Source organism: Monodon monoceros, unplaced genomic scaffold, assembly GCF_005190385.1.
Source record: "Monodon monoceros isolate NGI ecotype Baffin Bay Population unplaced genomic scaffold, NGI_Narwhal_1 Super_Scaffold_18, whole genome shotgun sequence".
NCBI classification, from domain to species: Eukaryota; Metazoa; Chordata; class Mammalia; order Artiodactyla; family Monodontidae; genus Monodon; species Monodon monoceros.
Genome location: NW_021703774.1, coordinates 113,308,418 through 113,324,750, shown reverse-complemented (window position 1 = coordinate 113,324,750; position 16,333 = coordinate 113,308,418). Strand labels below are relative to the sequence as shown.

At 34.8% G+C, this 16,333-nt stretch overlaps 1 protein-coding gene across 2 annotated transcripts in view; it reads left to right on the top strand.

Annotated features, from left to right (window-relative positions):
- The window catches only part of DNAJB4 (DnaJ heat shock protein family (Hsp40) member B4), a 40,039-nt gene extending 24,171 nt beyond the window's left edge, over positions 1-15,868 (top strand). For both annotated transcript variants that reach the window (XM_029229598.1, XM_029229597.1), the window contains exons 3-5: positions 6,116-6,356; positions 13,621-14,189; positions 15,571-15,868. In XM_029229598.1, coding sequence (XP_029085431.1) covers positions 6,146-6,356; positions 13,621-14,189; positions 15,571-15,804 — 1,014 coding nt within the window. In that variant the 5' untranslated portion in view covers positions 6,116-6,145 and the 3' untranslated portion in view covers positions 15,805-15,868. The remainder of the gene's footprint in view (positions 1-6,115; positions 6,357-13,620; positions 14,190-15,570) is intronic.
- Positions 15,869-16,333: the final 465 nt, after the last annotated feature.

Here is a 16,333-nt window from a genome sequence, read left to right as displayed (position 1 = left end):
GGTTTTTGTGTGGATATTGGTTTTCAACTCCTTTGTGTAAATACCAAGAAGCACGATTACCAGACCACATGATGGATGTATTTTTTGTAAGAAATCACCAAACTTTCTTCCAAAGTGGAAGACATTCCTGTCATCAATGAAAGAGAGTTCCTGTTGCTCTACGCCAGCATTTGGTATTGCCAGTGTTCTGGATTTTGGCCATTCTAGTAGGTGTGTTATGGTATCTTATTGTTTTAATATGCATTTCCCTGATGACATACACTGTGGAGCATCTTTTCATATGCTTATTTGCCGTCTGTATATCTTCTTTGGTGAGGTGTCTGTTAAGGTCTAAAAAATGTTAACCCATTTTTTAACTGAGTTGTTTGTTTTCTTATTGTTGAGTTTTGGAGTTCTTTATGTATTTTGGATAACAGTCCTTTACCAGATATGTCTTTTGAAATATTTTCTTCCAGTCTGTGGCTTGCCTTTTCATTCTTTTGACAGTGCCTTTGTCAACAGAAAATTGTAATTTTAATGAAATCCAGCGTATGAATTCTTTCTTTCATGAATTGTTCCTTTGGTATCATATTTTAAAAACATTGCCAAACCCAAGGTCATCTAGATTTTTTCCTATGTTCTAGGAGTTTTATCATTTGCATTTTACGTTTACGTCTGTGATCCATTTTGAGTTAATTTTTTGTGAAGGGTATAAAGTCTGTATCTAGATTCATTTCTTTGCAAGTGGATGTCCAGTTGTTCAAACACTATTTTTTCTCTATTATATTGCCTTCATTCTTTTGTCAGAGATCAGTTAACTATACTTATATGAGTCTATTTCTGGGCTCCCTATTCTGTTTTATTGACCTTTTTGCCTTTCCTGATCTATTGTTCTTTCACCAATACCACACTGTCTTGGTACGGTATTTGAAATACACTGCATTTGAATACAATGGATGCTACCTATATGATGTCTTAATGATTCTAAATTTAACGAGAGTCAAGATGAGTAAGTAGAAAATAACTGGAATATTTGGAAAAAGACAATTCTTCTTAGTTGGATAGCTTTTCTGTGAGTGGATGTGTATGCTTGTAAATAAGGGCATTTTGTTATACATATGGTATAGTAATCATTTTTCCAGGAAAAAATTCTTCTAGTTCATATGATGAAATCATTGTTATCATTACAGTAGCTAACACTTGCATGGACTGCACTATCCACATTTAAGTGCATCACACATTTATCTCATTTAATCCTCATAACAGCCCTGCAAAGTAGGTGTTAATGTTAATCCCATTGGACAGATAAGGAAACTGAGGCACAGAACGGTTAAGTCCAAGGCCACACAACTAGTAAGTGGTGTTGCCAGGATTCTAATACAGGCAGTCTGTCTCCAAAGTCTGTGCTTTTACCTACTACACTGTCAATATTCCCTGATAAACCTTAGCAGATTTTATAACCACTATTCAAATATCTCAAGCACTGTTAACAAGGTATAAAAGAGCCTCAGTTTGCTTATTCTTGGATAAGAAGTATCAGGGAATGGAAGTCATAAGTTACTAATATTAATACTAAATGAGAAATTTCAGTTCTGAATGTACCGAGTTAACTAAATATTGACAGAAAAAGTTTTCAGCAGGAACATCGGTAAACTATTAGAAATCATTTGTATTCAAGTATTGCAGTGATGATCTAAATTTTAATAGTAATTTCTTCTGAGACTCTAGAAGGCTTACTGTCTTTCTCTGTACTAATTTTCTTGTAAATTGAGAAATGATTTGTGAATTGAAGAAATAAAACTTACTTTTTTATTGTCTGTGAATAAAGCCAAAGTAGAAGGTGAAGATGGTATCAGTTGAATGACTAGTTATATACTTTCAGGGTTTGTTGGGGTTTTTTTTTGCGGTACGCGGGCGTCTCACTGTTGTGGCCTCTCCCGTTGCGGAGCACCGGCTCCGGACGTGCAGGCTCAGCGGCCATGGCTCACGGGCCCAGCCGCTCCGCGGCATGTGGGATCCTCCCAGACCGGGGCACGAACCCGTGTCCTCTGCATCGGCAGGCAGACTCTCAACCACTGCGCCACCAAGGAAGCCCCAGGGGGTTTTTTTGTAGTTAAAATACTATTATCTTTAGCTCTCATTCTCTAAACATGTTTAATATTTAAACCGTGGTGATAAAATCAGAAAGGACACATACTTCTGTAAAAATAATTTCTCTGTACTTATTAAAGCATAATATCCCAAATAAGGACGTTTTATTAAAGTTATTAAAAATAAAATGTAATGTCATTAGAATATTTACTTAATTCTGGCCCTCGACTCCCTAAAAGAGAGTGATACACTTCCCTCAAATATATTATTAAGCACAAAAGTTTTGTTGCTATTAACTTTTATAAACAAAATAATAAACATACTTAAGTTTTATGATTTTATTGAAAAAATTAAAATCATTTCTTTAAAATACATTGTAACTTTTGTAACTTGTCCCTCAGAGATGAACCACCTCTACCCCAGCATGAGAACTTGACCTTGTAAACTGTAAGCATTAAAAAGAAGAATCTCACTCTTTGTAATTTTCTTTTAATAAAGGGAAGAGAATTGTGTTTTCATGGAATAATCTCATCTATGTTTGAGTAATAAAAATTAAAAAATACAAACACTAATTTCATATCCTTGTTAAAAATATAGCAGCCTTAAAGAAATTAAAGAAAAAAACAGGGTGTTCCTAACTCGTTAGTTTTTGTTCTCTTCAAATTTTCTGCCACACATACACATACCTATAAAATTAAATAAGCACTGATTTATGTGATTTTTAAACTGTTTCAAATAGACTTATTATGTAATTTTTTTGGTTTTGTTTTTATTTTTACTTTTAAAAGCACACTTATTAGATGAGCTTTGCTTACATCTCTGCTCCATTTTCCCTACAGGCTGCCATTACTCTTTGCTTTACACACTATTTTTGTCATGATAATTATTTACAGGGGTGACAATTGCTCTTGCGCCCCCCATCCCCCCAAAAAAAACAACCCACATTCATCTCATCTCAAACAAACTTGGATGAAGAAGATTGAATGTAAAGTGATTGTGTAATGGATTTTCAACTTTTAAGTGTATGTAAGAGTAAAATGTCTCTCAAGTACTATGGAGTGTAATAATGACCACATTGATCCATTACCCTATTGCGTGTAATTGCAATGGGTATATTTGTATATATAATTTTTTCTTTGAATTATTTCCTAAGAAATTTCCAGGTATGATATTTACAGTGCTTCTAAAATCATTTAAATAACCATTCCTAAATGTTTGAAAGAGTTATTTACACTGCTCATTTTACCAAAACTAGCTAGATTATTTTACCAAAACCTAGCTAGATTATTTTACTATTTAAAGTCTTAAAATTATAATTTCTTCCTTATTAACTTGGAATTTCCAAGTTGAGGGGAATTCTTGCATTTCAACACTACTACTATAATCCCTTTGTGTGCTTATGATATTTGAAAAAATATGAAAATCCTTTATCACCATTCTCTATGTGTGAAGAGCCAGATTTCTTTCCATTTGTTAACATGTAATGCATTTTTCAGAAATGTGAAAGATCTAGCCTTTGGGTTCTGAAATCAGTTAATATGTCAAGTCCTGATAATATTTCTAGCTCTCTGAAAATGATTGAATCAGATAAGAATCTGTTTTTTTTTAGTTCCCAGCATTACCCACCAGAACAATTCAGAATTTTCATATTACTATACCAGTGTTCTTTGGTAATAAATATTTAAAGGAACTCTCTTGGAAATTAATTCTAGAATAGATGATTTTTATTATATTTTTACTCTACTCTCAATGCTGATCATTGCACTGGATTCCAACTTGCAATATGCTTTTTTAAAAAGCAGTCTTAAGGTGACTTTGGATATTAGCATTTTTCCTTAAGTTTTCTGGATTTGAAAGTTTATCTTTTGACATTGACTATTCCTTGGTGGGACTTAAAATATTTGCTGAATAGCTGGCAAACCTCTGTAACCTGTAAGTAGGCTAGATAAATACGATACCTTTCTATACCAAGGTGTTTCTAGAGTTTTGAGAAATAGTAAATCCTAGCTGTCAAAATGGACAAAGAGGAACATTATGAAAGAATTGCTGAATCATTAATGTAAGGCTGATTGGTGTATAGAGTAGGTGTTCCCATATTTTTAAAGGTTAACGTGATCATCACCCTTTCTTTATACTCTAAACATACAGGTACATTTACTTTTTCTCATAACTGTTCTGTTTTCTTTTAATTTTACAGACTTAAGATATTCAATACAGTGCTCTGTACAATTCTTTTGACATTTTTTTATGTCACACTAACATTTAGCAGGGATTACCTAAAGTGGTATGATAGGAAGGTTTTGTTTTGTTATTTATTTATTTATTTATTTATTTATTTTTGGCTGTGCTGGGTCTTCGTTGCTGCGCTCAGGCTTTCTCTAGTTGTGGCAAGTGGGGGCTACTCCTCATTGCGATGCACGGGCTTCTCAATGTGGTGGCTTCTCTTGTTGCAGAACACGGGCTCTAGGCACGCAGGCTTCAGTAGTTGTGGCATACGGGCTCAGTAGCTGTGGCTCGCGGGCTATAGAGCGCAGGCTCAGTAGTTGTGGCACACGGGCTTAGCTGCTCTGCTGCATGTGGGGTTTTCCTGGACCAGGGCTCAAACCCGTGTCCCCTGCATTGGTAGGCAGGTTCTTAACCACTGCGCCACCAGGGAAGCCCAGGAAGGTTTTTATTTTATTCTTTTTTCTTTCTGTGTTTTCCAAAATCTTCAGTTAGCATTTATATTTATAATTAGGGAAACTGTGAGGAGTTTTTTGTTTGTTTTTTTTGTTTTTTTGCGGTATGCGGGCCTCTCACTGTTGTGGCCTCTCCCGTTGCGGAGCACAGACTCCGGACGCGCAGGCTCAGCGGCCATGGCTCACGGGTCCAGCCGCTCCGCGGCATGTGGGATCTTCCCGGACCGGGGCACGAACCCGTGTCCCCTGCATCGGCAGGCGGACTCTCAACCACTGCGCCACCAGGGAAGCCCGGGAAAGTGTGTTTGTAAAAGAAAAAATATCTCTCATATTATGCCTCATAAATAGCATATCCAGATTTTAAGCTGATCCAGTTAAAGTCTTAAAAGAAACATGAGTTTTTACTGTCTGTAACCTGATACTTTCTCCTATCATTCCTGAAGCAGGACAAAAATTCTTTAAATAGTGACCCTAGGAGTGGGGAGGGCAGATCTCATTCTGTTTTAGTTGAAGTAACTAAAATCAGATATGAAGCTTTCAGAAGTTATTAGTTTGCCTGAACTATTAACTCTTGTATACTACAAAAAAAAAAGTTAAAATCATCAGCTAAAGTCATATTTAAGTCCTTTACTGACTTTAAAACCTTGCTTTTGATATTTATGACATGTAGACTTTTACAGTGCCAAATTCCTGGCATTTCTGATTGATAGACCCTAGGAATTTTGAAAATGACACAAATTATTTGACAATTTTAATTTAAACAAACCATATTTTAGTATTGTATATCTTACATTTGAATAACTTGAAGTTGAAATTAATATACCTAAAATAAGTATTTTTATTTGTATAATAACTTTAACTTATTTTAATGGTAAGATACTTAATGGCTATAATGATTTTTTTGTTGCTTTTTTACCTAGAATGGAGTAAATAAATGTGTAGTTAGGACATTCTGTGCTGAAATATTGGTTTCTTAATCCACTTGGCCTCTTAAAAAGGACATAAAAATGGTAGAGCCAGAAGGAAAATGAATAGTTAATCGTGGAGGAGGAGAAAACCTAGCTCAATACTTTGACTAGAGGCAGCTGGGGAAGTGACGTCCTGTAGCATTTGCTGTTCTAGAAAGTACAGAGACACGTAGTGAAAATGGGAGGATCTAGAAGGAGGCTGTCTCCTGTGTAGTGTATATTTATCTGTAAGTGAGCTGTTGGGGAAGGCATTAAATACAGAGACACTGTCTGCTTGCTGCCTTAAGACAGCAAAGCAGAATTGCTGATTTGCTTTAACTTTTAAAATACCCAGCTTGGTTTATTTTTCTTAGAATCATTGTATTGCTAAGACTGGGGACGCTGTTTTCTTTCACAAAGGGAATCTAAGTTCATTTCAAGGCATTCGAAATGGGGAAAGACTATTATTGCATTTTGGGAATTGAAAAAGGAGCTTCAGATGAAGATATTAAAAAGGCTTACCGAAAACAAGCCCTCAGATTTCATCCGGACAAGAACAAATCTCCTCAGGCAGAGGAAAAATTTAAAGAGGTCGCAGAAGCTTATGAAGTATTGAGTGATCCTAAAAAGAGAGAAATATATGATCAGTTTGGGGAGGAAGGTAAGTATTCAGTGTACCTCTTTCTGTTTCTCCAGCTCTGTCTCTCTTTTTTCTCTCTCAGCCTTCTGGTTATTAAATTAAATTCTCTGACATTTCAAAAGTAGAAAGACAAATAATGGATGAAAACAAGATTTCATCTCTGATCATATGAATGAATGTTATATAGCTATGAATGAAATGTATTTGTTTGCCTTTTTATGAATTTTGACATTTTGTAATATGTATATTCTACCATTAGATTTATAATGTTAACATTATGTTTGAAAAGAAACCTTAAATTCCCATACTCATTAAGAAATTGTGTCAAAAGTCTTATGCAACCTGTTTTGTTTTCTAAAGAATTTTCTGTCAGAACCAATAAAGATTCTTTAGTCATTTAAAATCTTAAGATTGGCAGTTCAAATTCTGGGTAGTTTATATTTTATTCACAAAAACAAAAGAAGTGTTTTGCCTTTCTTATGGCAAAGCTAGTTTAAATTAAACAGGACAGAATCGTCTCTCTGAGAAGCCGAAGGCCCAGGCATTTAGCTGTAGTTGTTTTTGGCATTCTGCCTGGAGAGGAAAGAATTTTCCTGATGTCATAAAATACCAGAACAAGTTTTTAGCTTAATTGTAAACAGTAATTGTGTGCCAAGAAAATGAGATCTCAGAAATATAATTTTTTGACCTAAAATGGCCACCTAGTTAGAACAATTATTGATTTACTTTAAGGTAACATTATTTCTTTTAAAATTTTACTATCTAGGTATAGAGGAAGGCATGATAACTTCCCTTTCCTCTCCCTGCCACACTTTTGTTTCTTGGATTGTGAGATCAGAAACTAGTTGAATACAGTAAATGGGAATAATTGAAGATTATCCTTTTATCATTCTGGATTTTAAAGTGTTTATCCATCATCTCCATATAAATGTAGCTATAAAGTAAGACTATTTTAAATCGCTAATTTAACAACAACACTTTAATTTCTACAGGTTCTGGGATTTTCAACGTTTTATATCAGGACTAAGTTGTTTTATTACTAATTTTTCTCCCCAGATGTTTTTTTTAAATCATTGTAGTTATGAAAACTTTTCTCGGGTTTTTTGCTTCCTTTATTGCATTTAATGTTAAATTTTCCTAATTAGAAATATATCCTAAAGTATAGTGAAGTAGCGACTGCTTATTTTGAGTTAAAACATTAAATTTAGATAAGCAGGGTGATTGTGTAGAGGGTTTTTTGTTGTTGTTCTTTGTTTTTGATCTGAGTTGCCCCAAATTGCAGTTTCTGCTGCCAGTTTTGGTGTGATGAGGACCTGCAGTATCAGGTTCTTACAAAGTAAATACTGAAAAAAGCAAATAGTGGGCAGTTCAATCCTGTTGGTTCCTTATGGCCATACTGCTCAAAATACTATGATTTGGTTCTTCTCAAAACCTAAGCAGGATTCTGAGATACTACTAACCATATACTACTCTTTCTGAAGAAGTTATTTTGTAATTTTGTAAAGAAATCTACAAACATGGAGTAACACAATAAATTCCCATGAAAAAGCAAATATCCACTGATTTAATCCCCATCTCACAAATAGCTCAAATCTGTCTATAACTAAACCATAAGATTCAGTGTTTACTAAGGATATTTGCAGAATTTTCAAGTCACCAAATGATACATTTTTCTTGGCTTAATATTACCTCTTAATAGTGTTTTTCTTGGGTGATATTTCTCCAGTTTGATTTTTACTGAGCATCACCAGTGAGTGAATTTTAAAAAGACTAAAACAGGATCATCTGTGTACCCCAAATCTTTTTTTGTTCTTGACTCAGGTAATTGATATAAGCAATAGAGGTAATAGGGAAGAATAAGTTTTTTAAAGCATTGAAATATATTATTCAGAAATATAATTCTCTAGTTATGTTACTTTAAAATACAGTTAAATGAAAGTTATTCGATTATGTTTTAGAAATTATCTTCCTTTACAGAAAAGCATTATATTTACTTATCCTTTATTTAAAATACCTCGTTACGTATACTGTTAAAATGTGGGAAAATACTTTTTGTCTTTGCCTGTCATTGATCTGTTTGTGCCGGCAGGCCTGGTTCCATAGCCCTATGTGTTTCTCTAGGAGTAACATAACAATAATTTTAGGACTGTGGGGCCATTACTAATTTACCTGATATACTTTTTTCCCCCAATTATTGCATTCTTTTGCAAGGCCTGAGACTGTGGAAATAAGGAACCGTGAACTGAGAATTGTATGAGTTGAACATGCTAATTTATATATTTAGGACCTACCAGAACCAGTGATCCCAGTATATTTGTGTTTTGAAAATCTCTAATGCCCACAATTTTTTTTTTATATCTACTTGGTTGTAGTTTTTGTTTGTTTGTTTGTTTTTTTAATTCATTTATTTGGTTGCGTTGGGTCTTTGTTGGTGCTCGCGGGCTTTCTCTAGTTGCGGAGAGCAGGGGCTCCTCTTCGTTGCGGTGCTCAGGCTTCTCACTGTGGTCGCTTCTCTTGTTGCGGAGCACCAGCTCTAGGCGTGCGGGCTTCAGTAGTTGCGGCACACGGGCTCAGTGGTTGTGGCTCTTGGGCTCCAGGGCGCAGGCTCAGTATTTGTGACGCACGGGCTTAGTTGCTCCGCAGCATGTGGGATATTCCCGGACCAGGCATTGAACCCGTGTCCCCTGCATTGGCATGCGGACTCCTAACCAGTGAGCCACCAGGGAAGCCCCTCTAATATCCACAATTTTAAATTCTGAGTTTTTTAAAGGTTGAATAAAAATAGAGATGTTTTGAAAGTATCATATGACCCAGCATTTCCACTCCTAGGAATCTGTAAAAGAGAAATGAAAATATAGGTCCATAGAAAGACATGTACGTGAGTGTTCACAGCAGCACCATTTGTGATGGCCCCAAATGAAAAAATCCGAAAGTATCATCTTTTAGTGAATGGATAAAGTGTGTTGTATATGTATATACACACACACACACACAAATACTACTTAGCAATTAAAAGGACTGATTTAATAAAACATGGAATAACCTCATGAACTATGCTAAAAAAGTCAGATGTAAATGACTACATATTCTGTTACTCCATTTATATGAAATGCATGGATAAGGCAGATGTATAGAGAAAGATAGCAGATCAGTGGTTGCCTAGGGCTAGAGGTGGGAGCAGGGATTAACTACGAATAGAAATGAAAGAACTCTTTGGGTTGATGGAAATGTTTTATAACTGGATTGTAGTGATGGTTGCACAATTCTACAACTTCACTAAAACTACTGTATATTTACAATGGGTTAATTTTATTGTATGTAATAAATAAAACTATTTTTCCATATAGAGACGTTTCTCCATAGTTGAATTATTTGAAACAAAAAACATAGAACTACAGAAATTGAAAATTGGATTTTGATCCAGTCTCTCCCGTAAAGTTTTAGGTTTAGTTCTGAATTGTTCCGTGATGTCAACAGAAGTTTATATTAAAAGACTTAAAAAAAAAAAAAGATTTTCAATAACACATTTTCATAGTAGTCTAGTTTTCTAACATTTCTTTTTCCTTATGCCTTCTTTTTTTATTGTTTATGTTTTACTCAATAACTTAAATATTGAAAGGTAGTATTTATATGATCAAATTTGTGTTTAGTATATTAATCTTTATACTAGCTTGCAACTTCTGTTCTTCATATAGTTAATCAACTGAATTTATTTACTATATATTCTTTTAAATGAGTAAATTGTATTTTTATGAATCAAAGCTGTCTAAAAATTTCATTATGCTAGTTAACTCTGTAAGTATTTTTTATAAATCTGGGTTCTCACATATTAGATCTCCTTAAAGAAAGTTTTTAAAGTCCTATAATTTTTTTTCTTTGAAATCCTAATTCTTCTCCAATGCTGCTGCTTTTGATAAACTTTTAATCAACTAACTAACGGATATCATTGTTATGGATAGTCTCCCAGACACATAATTGTTTCTGGATTGCAAATTGGTTGATTGGTTGTTTTTTAAATAATAGCTGTCGGTACAGCATACGTAAATGTTGACTCTGGGGTGCATTTCTTGCTCACACAAGTGATGATTATGTCTAGAAAAAATTTTGGATAGCAGAGGGAATCTAGCTGAATATTAAAATTTTCCATGAGCAGTCAGAATGTATGTAGTAAAGAGTTGACTCTGTAGTTGATGACAGGCTTGTTACAATTCAAGTGCCAGGCAATGCAAGTGATACTTGCATAATAATTCATGTTGTATTGGTGTGAATTTTGGTAGGATTTTTCTCAGTCATAGAGGATACGTAGTTGACTGTTTAGTGTCAAAGCTGCATTGTTGGCTGTTAGCTTTGATAAACGTCACTTCAGACAGTGTGTGAATCTTCTCAGGGACTCTGTAATCCTGATTGAGTTACCATTTTTGGCAGAGGAAGGAAGGGCTTTTAGAGAAAAGCCAAACCCATGATGTAATAACTGAAAATGTTGTTCTTTCTTTTCATGAATCCATTATAGGTCCAAAACATTTAGATTTTGTCTTGTAGAGGGTTAGATTGGGCAGGCTAATTCACTCAATTTACTTTATTAACTCTGTTAAATTATTATACTCTATTTGTGGGATGAAAGATGAAGTGATTGAAATAATTTAGCATTGGTTTAATCACATTGGTAATGACCTTGAGTTATATGATATATATATATATCATTTTTTTAAAATCTGCCATTAGCTTTTTTTAACATTTGGAGTTATAACTATACCACTAAAATTTATAAAAAGAAGTTTTGGATGAGCTGTGTGTTAAAAGTTCTTGTCCTGCTTGTACTTGTCATTCTGGTTCTACAAGGCATATCCGTGAGTGCTATTTGGATATATCATCCAATACATATATTGACAATTTTCAAATTGTTAGATTTCTTTTTGTGTCTCCAGATTTCTATTCACGGATGAAGGTAAAAATTTAAACATCATCTGACACTGTTGGATGAAGTAGAGTATATGTATACCTTTTAGTGGAAGTTGCCAAATAGAATAAGACACGTAAAGCTCTGTGAAATCATGCTGAGTGACTTCAGTAGAATTTTTTATTATTAAATTTCTCATATATGTGTATGTGTGATTATACTTTATGTTGTTTTTGCTTCTGCCTTTTCTCAAATATCTTGACACTCAAAATACACTTTAAAGTTTAATTTTGGAGGCTTTAAGAATTAGTTCATTCCCTTTATTCAATAAACATGAGCGGGGCTTCCCTGGTGGCACAGTGGTTGAGAGTCTGCCTGCCAATGTGGGGGGCATGGGTTCGAGCTCTGGTCTGCGAGGATCCCACATGCCACGCAGCAACTGGGCCCGTGAGCCACAACTACTGAGCCTGCGCATCTGGAGCCTGTGCTCCACAACAAGAGAGGCCGCGATAGTGAGAGGCCCGCGCACCCGATGAAGAGTGGCCCCCATTCGCCGCAACTAGAGAAAGCCCTCACACAGAAACGAAGACCCAACACAGCCAAAAATAAATAAATAAATTTAAATAAATGAATAAACATGAGCACCTCTCATTTTCAGACCTGTATGCATGAGCAATGCAAAAATGAATAAAATGTATTTCTTGCCCTCAAATTGGTCACTGCTTGAATATATTGGAATCTCTTAGTTTAATTCGCTTGACTTTTTCTTTACAGTTTCATAATTTTTATATTCTTTTCCTGCTTGTTTCCTTGGTCAGGAATGCCCATAAGGCTTATTCAGAAACTTTGCTGATACTGTAATGATATAAATCCTTGTCAGTATTGATCCCTTAAAAGATCACTATACTGTTGTTCTGTGGGTTTCAGTAGAATCTTCCTTCAGTCTGTAGTAGAAAATGCTACTTCAAATATGTAATCTCTTGTGAGCTACTTATTACTTAGTTGAGCTTAAAAAAGAGGATCAAAGGGTCACTATCTTGGGGTCTGAAGGTTGACCATAATAGACAGAAATAGCCAGCCCAAAGGCCCTACATGTCAAAAGAGTTCACAGCTCATGATTTCAGTCTTTTCACATGCTGTTGAAATTAATGCTATCACGTGGTATGCCTAGATAAAGAATTTCGTTATCTAGGATAGGATAACAATTTTAGTGTCTAAAATTTTTTTTCATAGGGTTTTCTGTTATTAGAATTTTTTCCCTTTCTGCCACAAATGAGTTCTATTTAATTCTTAAACAGTGAAAGGTGATCTGAAATACAGATAGTTAGTATAAATACGGTATTTTATATTATTGATTTGTGCTCACTGATTATAATGGTACTCAAAGATTTAGGTTACATATTTTGCATTGATTCCTGAAGACCTTTCAATTGACATCTTTTATTTTTTAATATTATTATTTTTCTATTTTATTGAAGTATAGTTGATTTACAATGTTGTGTTAATTTCTGCTATACAGCAAAGTAATTCAGTTATATATATATATATTCTTTTTTATATTCTTTTCCATTATGGCTTATCACAGGATATTGAATACAGTTCCCTGTGCTATACAGTAGGACCTTGTTGTTTATCCATCCTATATATACTAGTTTGCATCTGCTAATCCCGAATTCCCAATTCTTCCCTCCCCCACCCCTTGAACGACATCTTTTAAAAATTTAAATTTATATACTTTAGGTTATCAATCCAGTAGCTTATGAGATAAGAGGTTCCCGATTTTTATTTATTTTCTTTTTACCTGTGGAACAAAGACTCAGGAATAATTTATCATTAAAGATGAGGTTTGGGGCTTCCCTGGTGGCGCAGCGGTTAAGAATCCGCCTGCCAGTGCAGGGCACACGGGTTCGAGCCCTGGTTTGGGAGGGTCCCACGTGCCGCGGAGCAACTAAGCCCGTGCGCCACAACTACTGAGTCTGCGCTCTGAAGTCCATGCTCCGCAACAAGAGAAGCCAGCGCAATGAAAAATAGCCCCTGCTCGCCACAACTAGAGAGGGCCCACCTGCAGCAACAAAGACCCAACGCAGCCAAAAATAAATAAAAATAAAATAAATTAATTTTTAAAAAATGAAGTTTTTAAAAAAAACAAACAAACCAGTTTAAAAAAAAAAAGATGGGGTTTGGAAGAAGAATTTGAAAGATAAAAATTTAACTTAGGGTGGAATGATTGGAAGTTATGTAGCTGTTCTGCATTCAGTTATAATGGCATTTCTGGCCAATATTAATAGCAACCTAAGTTAGCCAAAGTTTATTAGTAATACAGTTGTTGAAAGTTTAACTTTCAAGAGTTGTAAGCATTTTTCTAATCATGCTTATCTCTTCATTTAGGGTTGAAAGGAGGGGCAGGAGGTACTGATGGACAAGGAGGTACCTTCCGGTACACCTTTCATGGCGATCCTCATGCCACATTTGCAGCATTTTTCGGAGGTTCCAACCCCTTTGAAATTTTCTTTGGAAGACGGATGGGTGGTGGTAGAGATTCTGATGAAATGGAAGTAGATGGAGATCCTTTTAGCGCCTTTGGATTCAGCATGAATGGATATCCAAGAGACAGGAATTCTGTGGGGCCATCCCGCCTCAAACAAGATCCTCCAGTTATTCATGAACTTAGAGTATCACTTGAAGAAATATATAGTGGTTGTACCAAACGGATGAAGATTTCTCGAAAAAGGTTAAACCCTGATGGAAGGAGTTATCGAACAGAGGACAAAATTCTTACCATCGAGATAAAAAAAGGGTGGAAAGAAGGTACCAAAATTACTTTTCCAAGGGAAGGAGATGAAACACCAACTAGTATTCCAGCAGACATTGTTTTTGTCATTAAAGATAAAGATCACCCAAAATTCAAAAGGGATGGATCAAATATAATTTATACTGCTAGAATTAGTTTACGAGAGGTAAGTTGGTAGGACATAGGATTCTGAAACCAAACAGAATTATGTATGTGATCTTAGGGCATTTATCTAAATAATAGCTAACATTAATTTTATGTTTACTACACATTATTTTTAAAATTATCATAAGAACCTTCTGAGGTAGTACCACTATTATACCTCATTTATGGATAAGATTATACTTTCTAAGTTTAGTTATTTATACTAACAATTTAAATCACAATTTTAAGTGAATTATATACTATGAGGCCTAGTCTGGATTAACTCTACTCTGTTTTTTACAAGTATGGTTTATGAGATCTGCACTAATCTCATCACCTTAGTCCATGTATAGAATTTTTCCAAAATTGTTAACTTGGGTTAATAATTATATAACAAAAAAAGTATTAAAAGACAAAATAATTTATGAGGGTACTGCTTTAATACATTAGTTCGTATTTGTTCTATTTTTAGGCACTATTTCTCAAATTGGATTGTAATCCTGCAAATAAGGCCATATCAGTTCCCTGCTTAAAATTCTTAAATGACTCCACATAGCATCTACCATAATGTCTAAACTCTTTATCTTAAAATAAAAGGTTGTTTTTAATCTGATTTCTAACCCTCAATGTATATGCATTTCCCTAAGTTTGATGTATTATTATCTTGTATACCTCTGTGTCATTGTCTGAGCTGTACTCTATGGAACACTGCTGTTCCTCACTCTACCTCAACACCTGCTACTGGTCCAATGCTTACCCCAAACTTACCCCCTGAAGCTAAGGGGGTAGGTTGGGTGCCCTTTCTCTCACAAAAGACTTCTGCACATACTTCTGTGCCAACATTATACTGTAGTATAATTACTAGTTTGCTTCTGAATTCTTTGTGCGTTCCTTGAGGTGGGGTCTGTGTGCATGGTCCCTATGTGCTCAGCCTCTAACAGGAATATATGGCATATAGTAGGTACTCAGTAAATATTTATTGACTAAAACATTAAGTATATTTCTTGTCCTAACATTTTCCCTCCAGAGAAGTTTGTAGTTGCTCCTATCTTATTCTTTCTAGTCCTGAATTTCTCCCTCTTCTCTTCTCCCATTCCACCCCTGCATCTTGAATGTTGTAATAGCAGCCTCAAACAATCCATTTCATTCCAGGTCAATGTGAAAAACATTCTTTCCTCCGTTTTTCCTTTTCTTTTCCTTCCCCTTCTCCTTTCCTTCTTTTGTAAAATGTCTGATTATATGTGTCCTGAAGGGACTTTCTAATGTGGAAAAAGTCTTATAATTATTGATATTCTTTTGGAGGTTAAAAATTTGCCTTAGAGGTATCGTCCTTTACAGCTGGTAATATTTTTGATTAGACTTTTACGTTTTGAAATTTGTTAATTTTATTTGGTCCATTTTAGGCATTGTGTGGCTGCTCATTTAATGTGCCAACAATGGATGGAAGAACCATACCTATGACAATAAATGATATTGTGAAACCTGGAATGAGGCGAAGAATTATCGGATATGGGCTACCGTTTCCAAAAAATCCTGAGCAACGTGGTGACCTTCTAATAGAATTTGAGGTGTCCTTCCCAGATACTATATCCTCATCATCCAAAGAAGTACTTAGGAAACATCTTCCTGCCTCATAGAATGAAAAACTTTGTTACCCATATTTTGATAAGGCACTGAAAATATAAAAGGACTGGCCATTTACTGATGTAGATGTGAATTCTGTATAAAGACATGTAAATTATTTCGAGGGTTCATTAAACTGCATGAATAGACGGGTCAAATAAAAAGGCAAAAGGGATTTTTACAGTTAGAGAAGAAGAGAAAACCATTCACTGTATTTTATTTCATTTCTCCCAAATCAGAAAATTTTAGTATTTTGCTTACATGTAAAACTTTTTTCTGTGGAGTTAGTAGATATATTTCTAATAAAGTACTAGGATATCCAAGTACTTTATTTCTTATATCTTTACATTATCAGTATGATAGGTTCTCACTTATGATGGAAATTTAAATTCTTAACAAAACTATACATGTGATAGGTATTTCTAGAAAATAAAAACCCAAGTCACTTGGAAATCTAGTTAACTAGATTAAAGTCACCATATGAAATGCTGCTATAGGGCTGGTACCCATAAAAGAATATCCTAATACATATGTTTCACCATT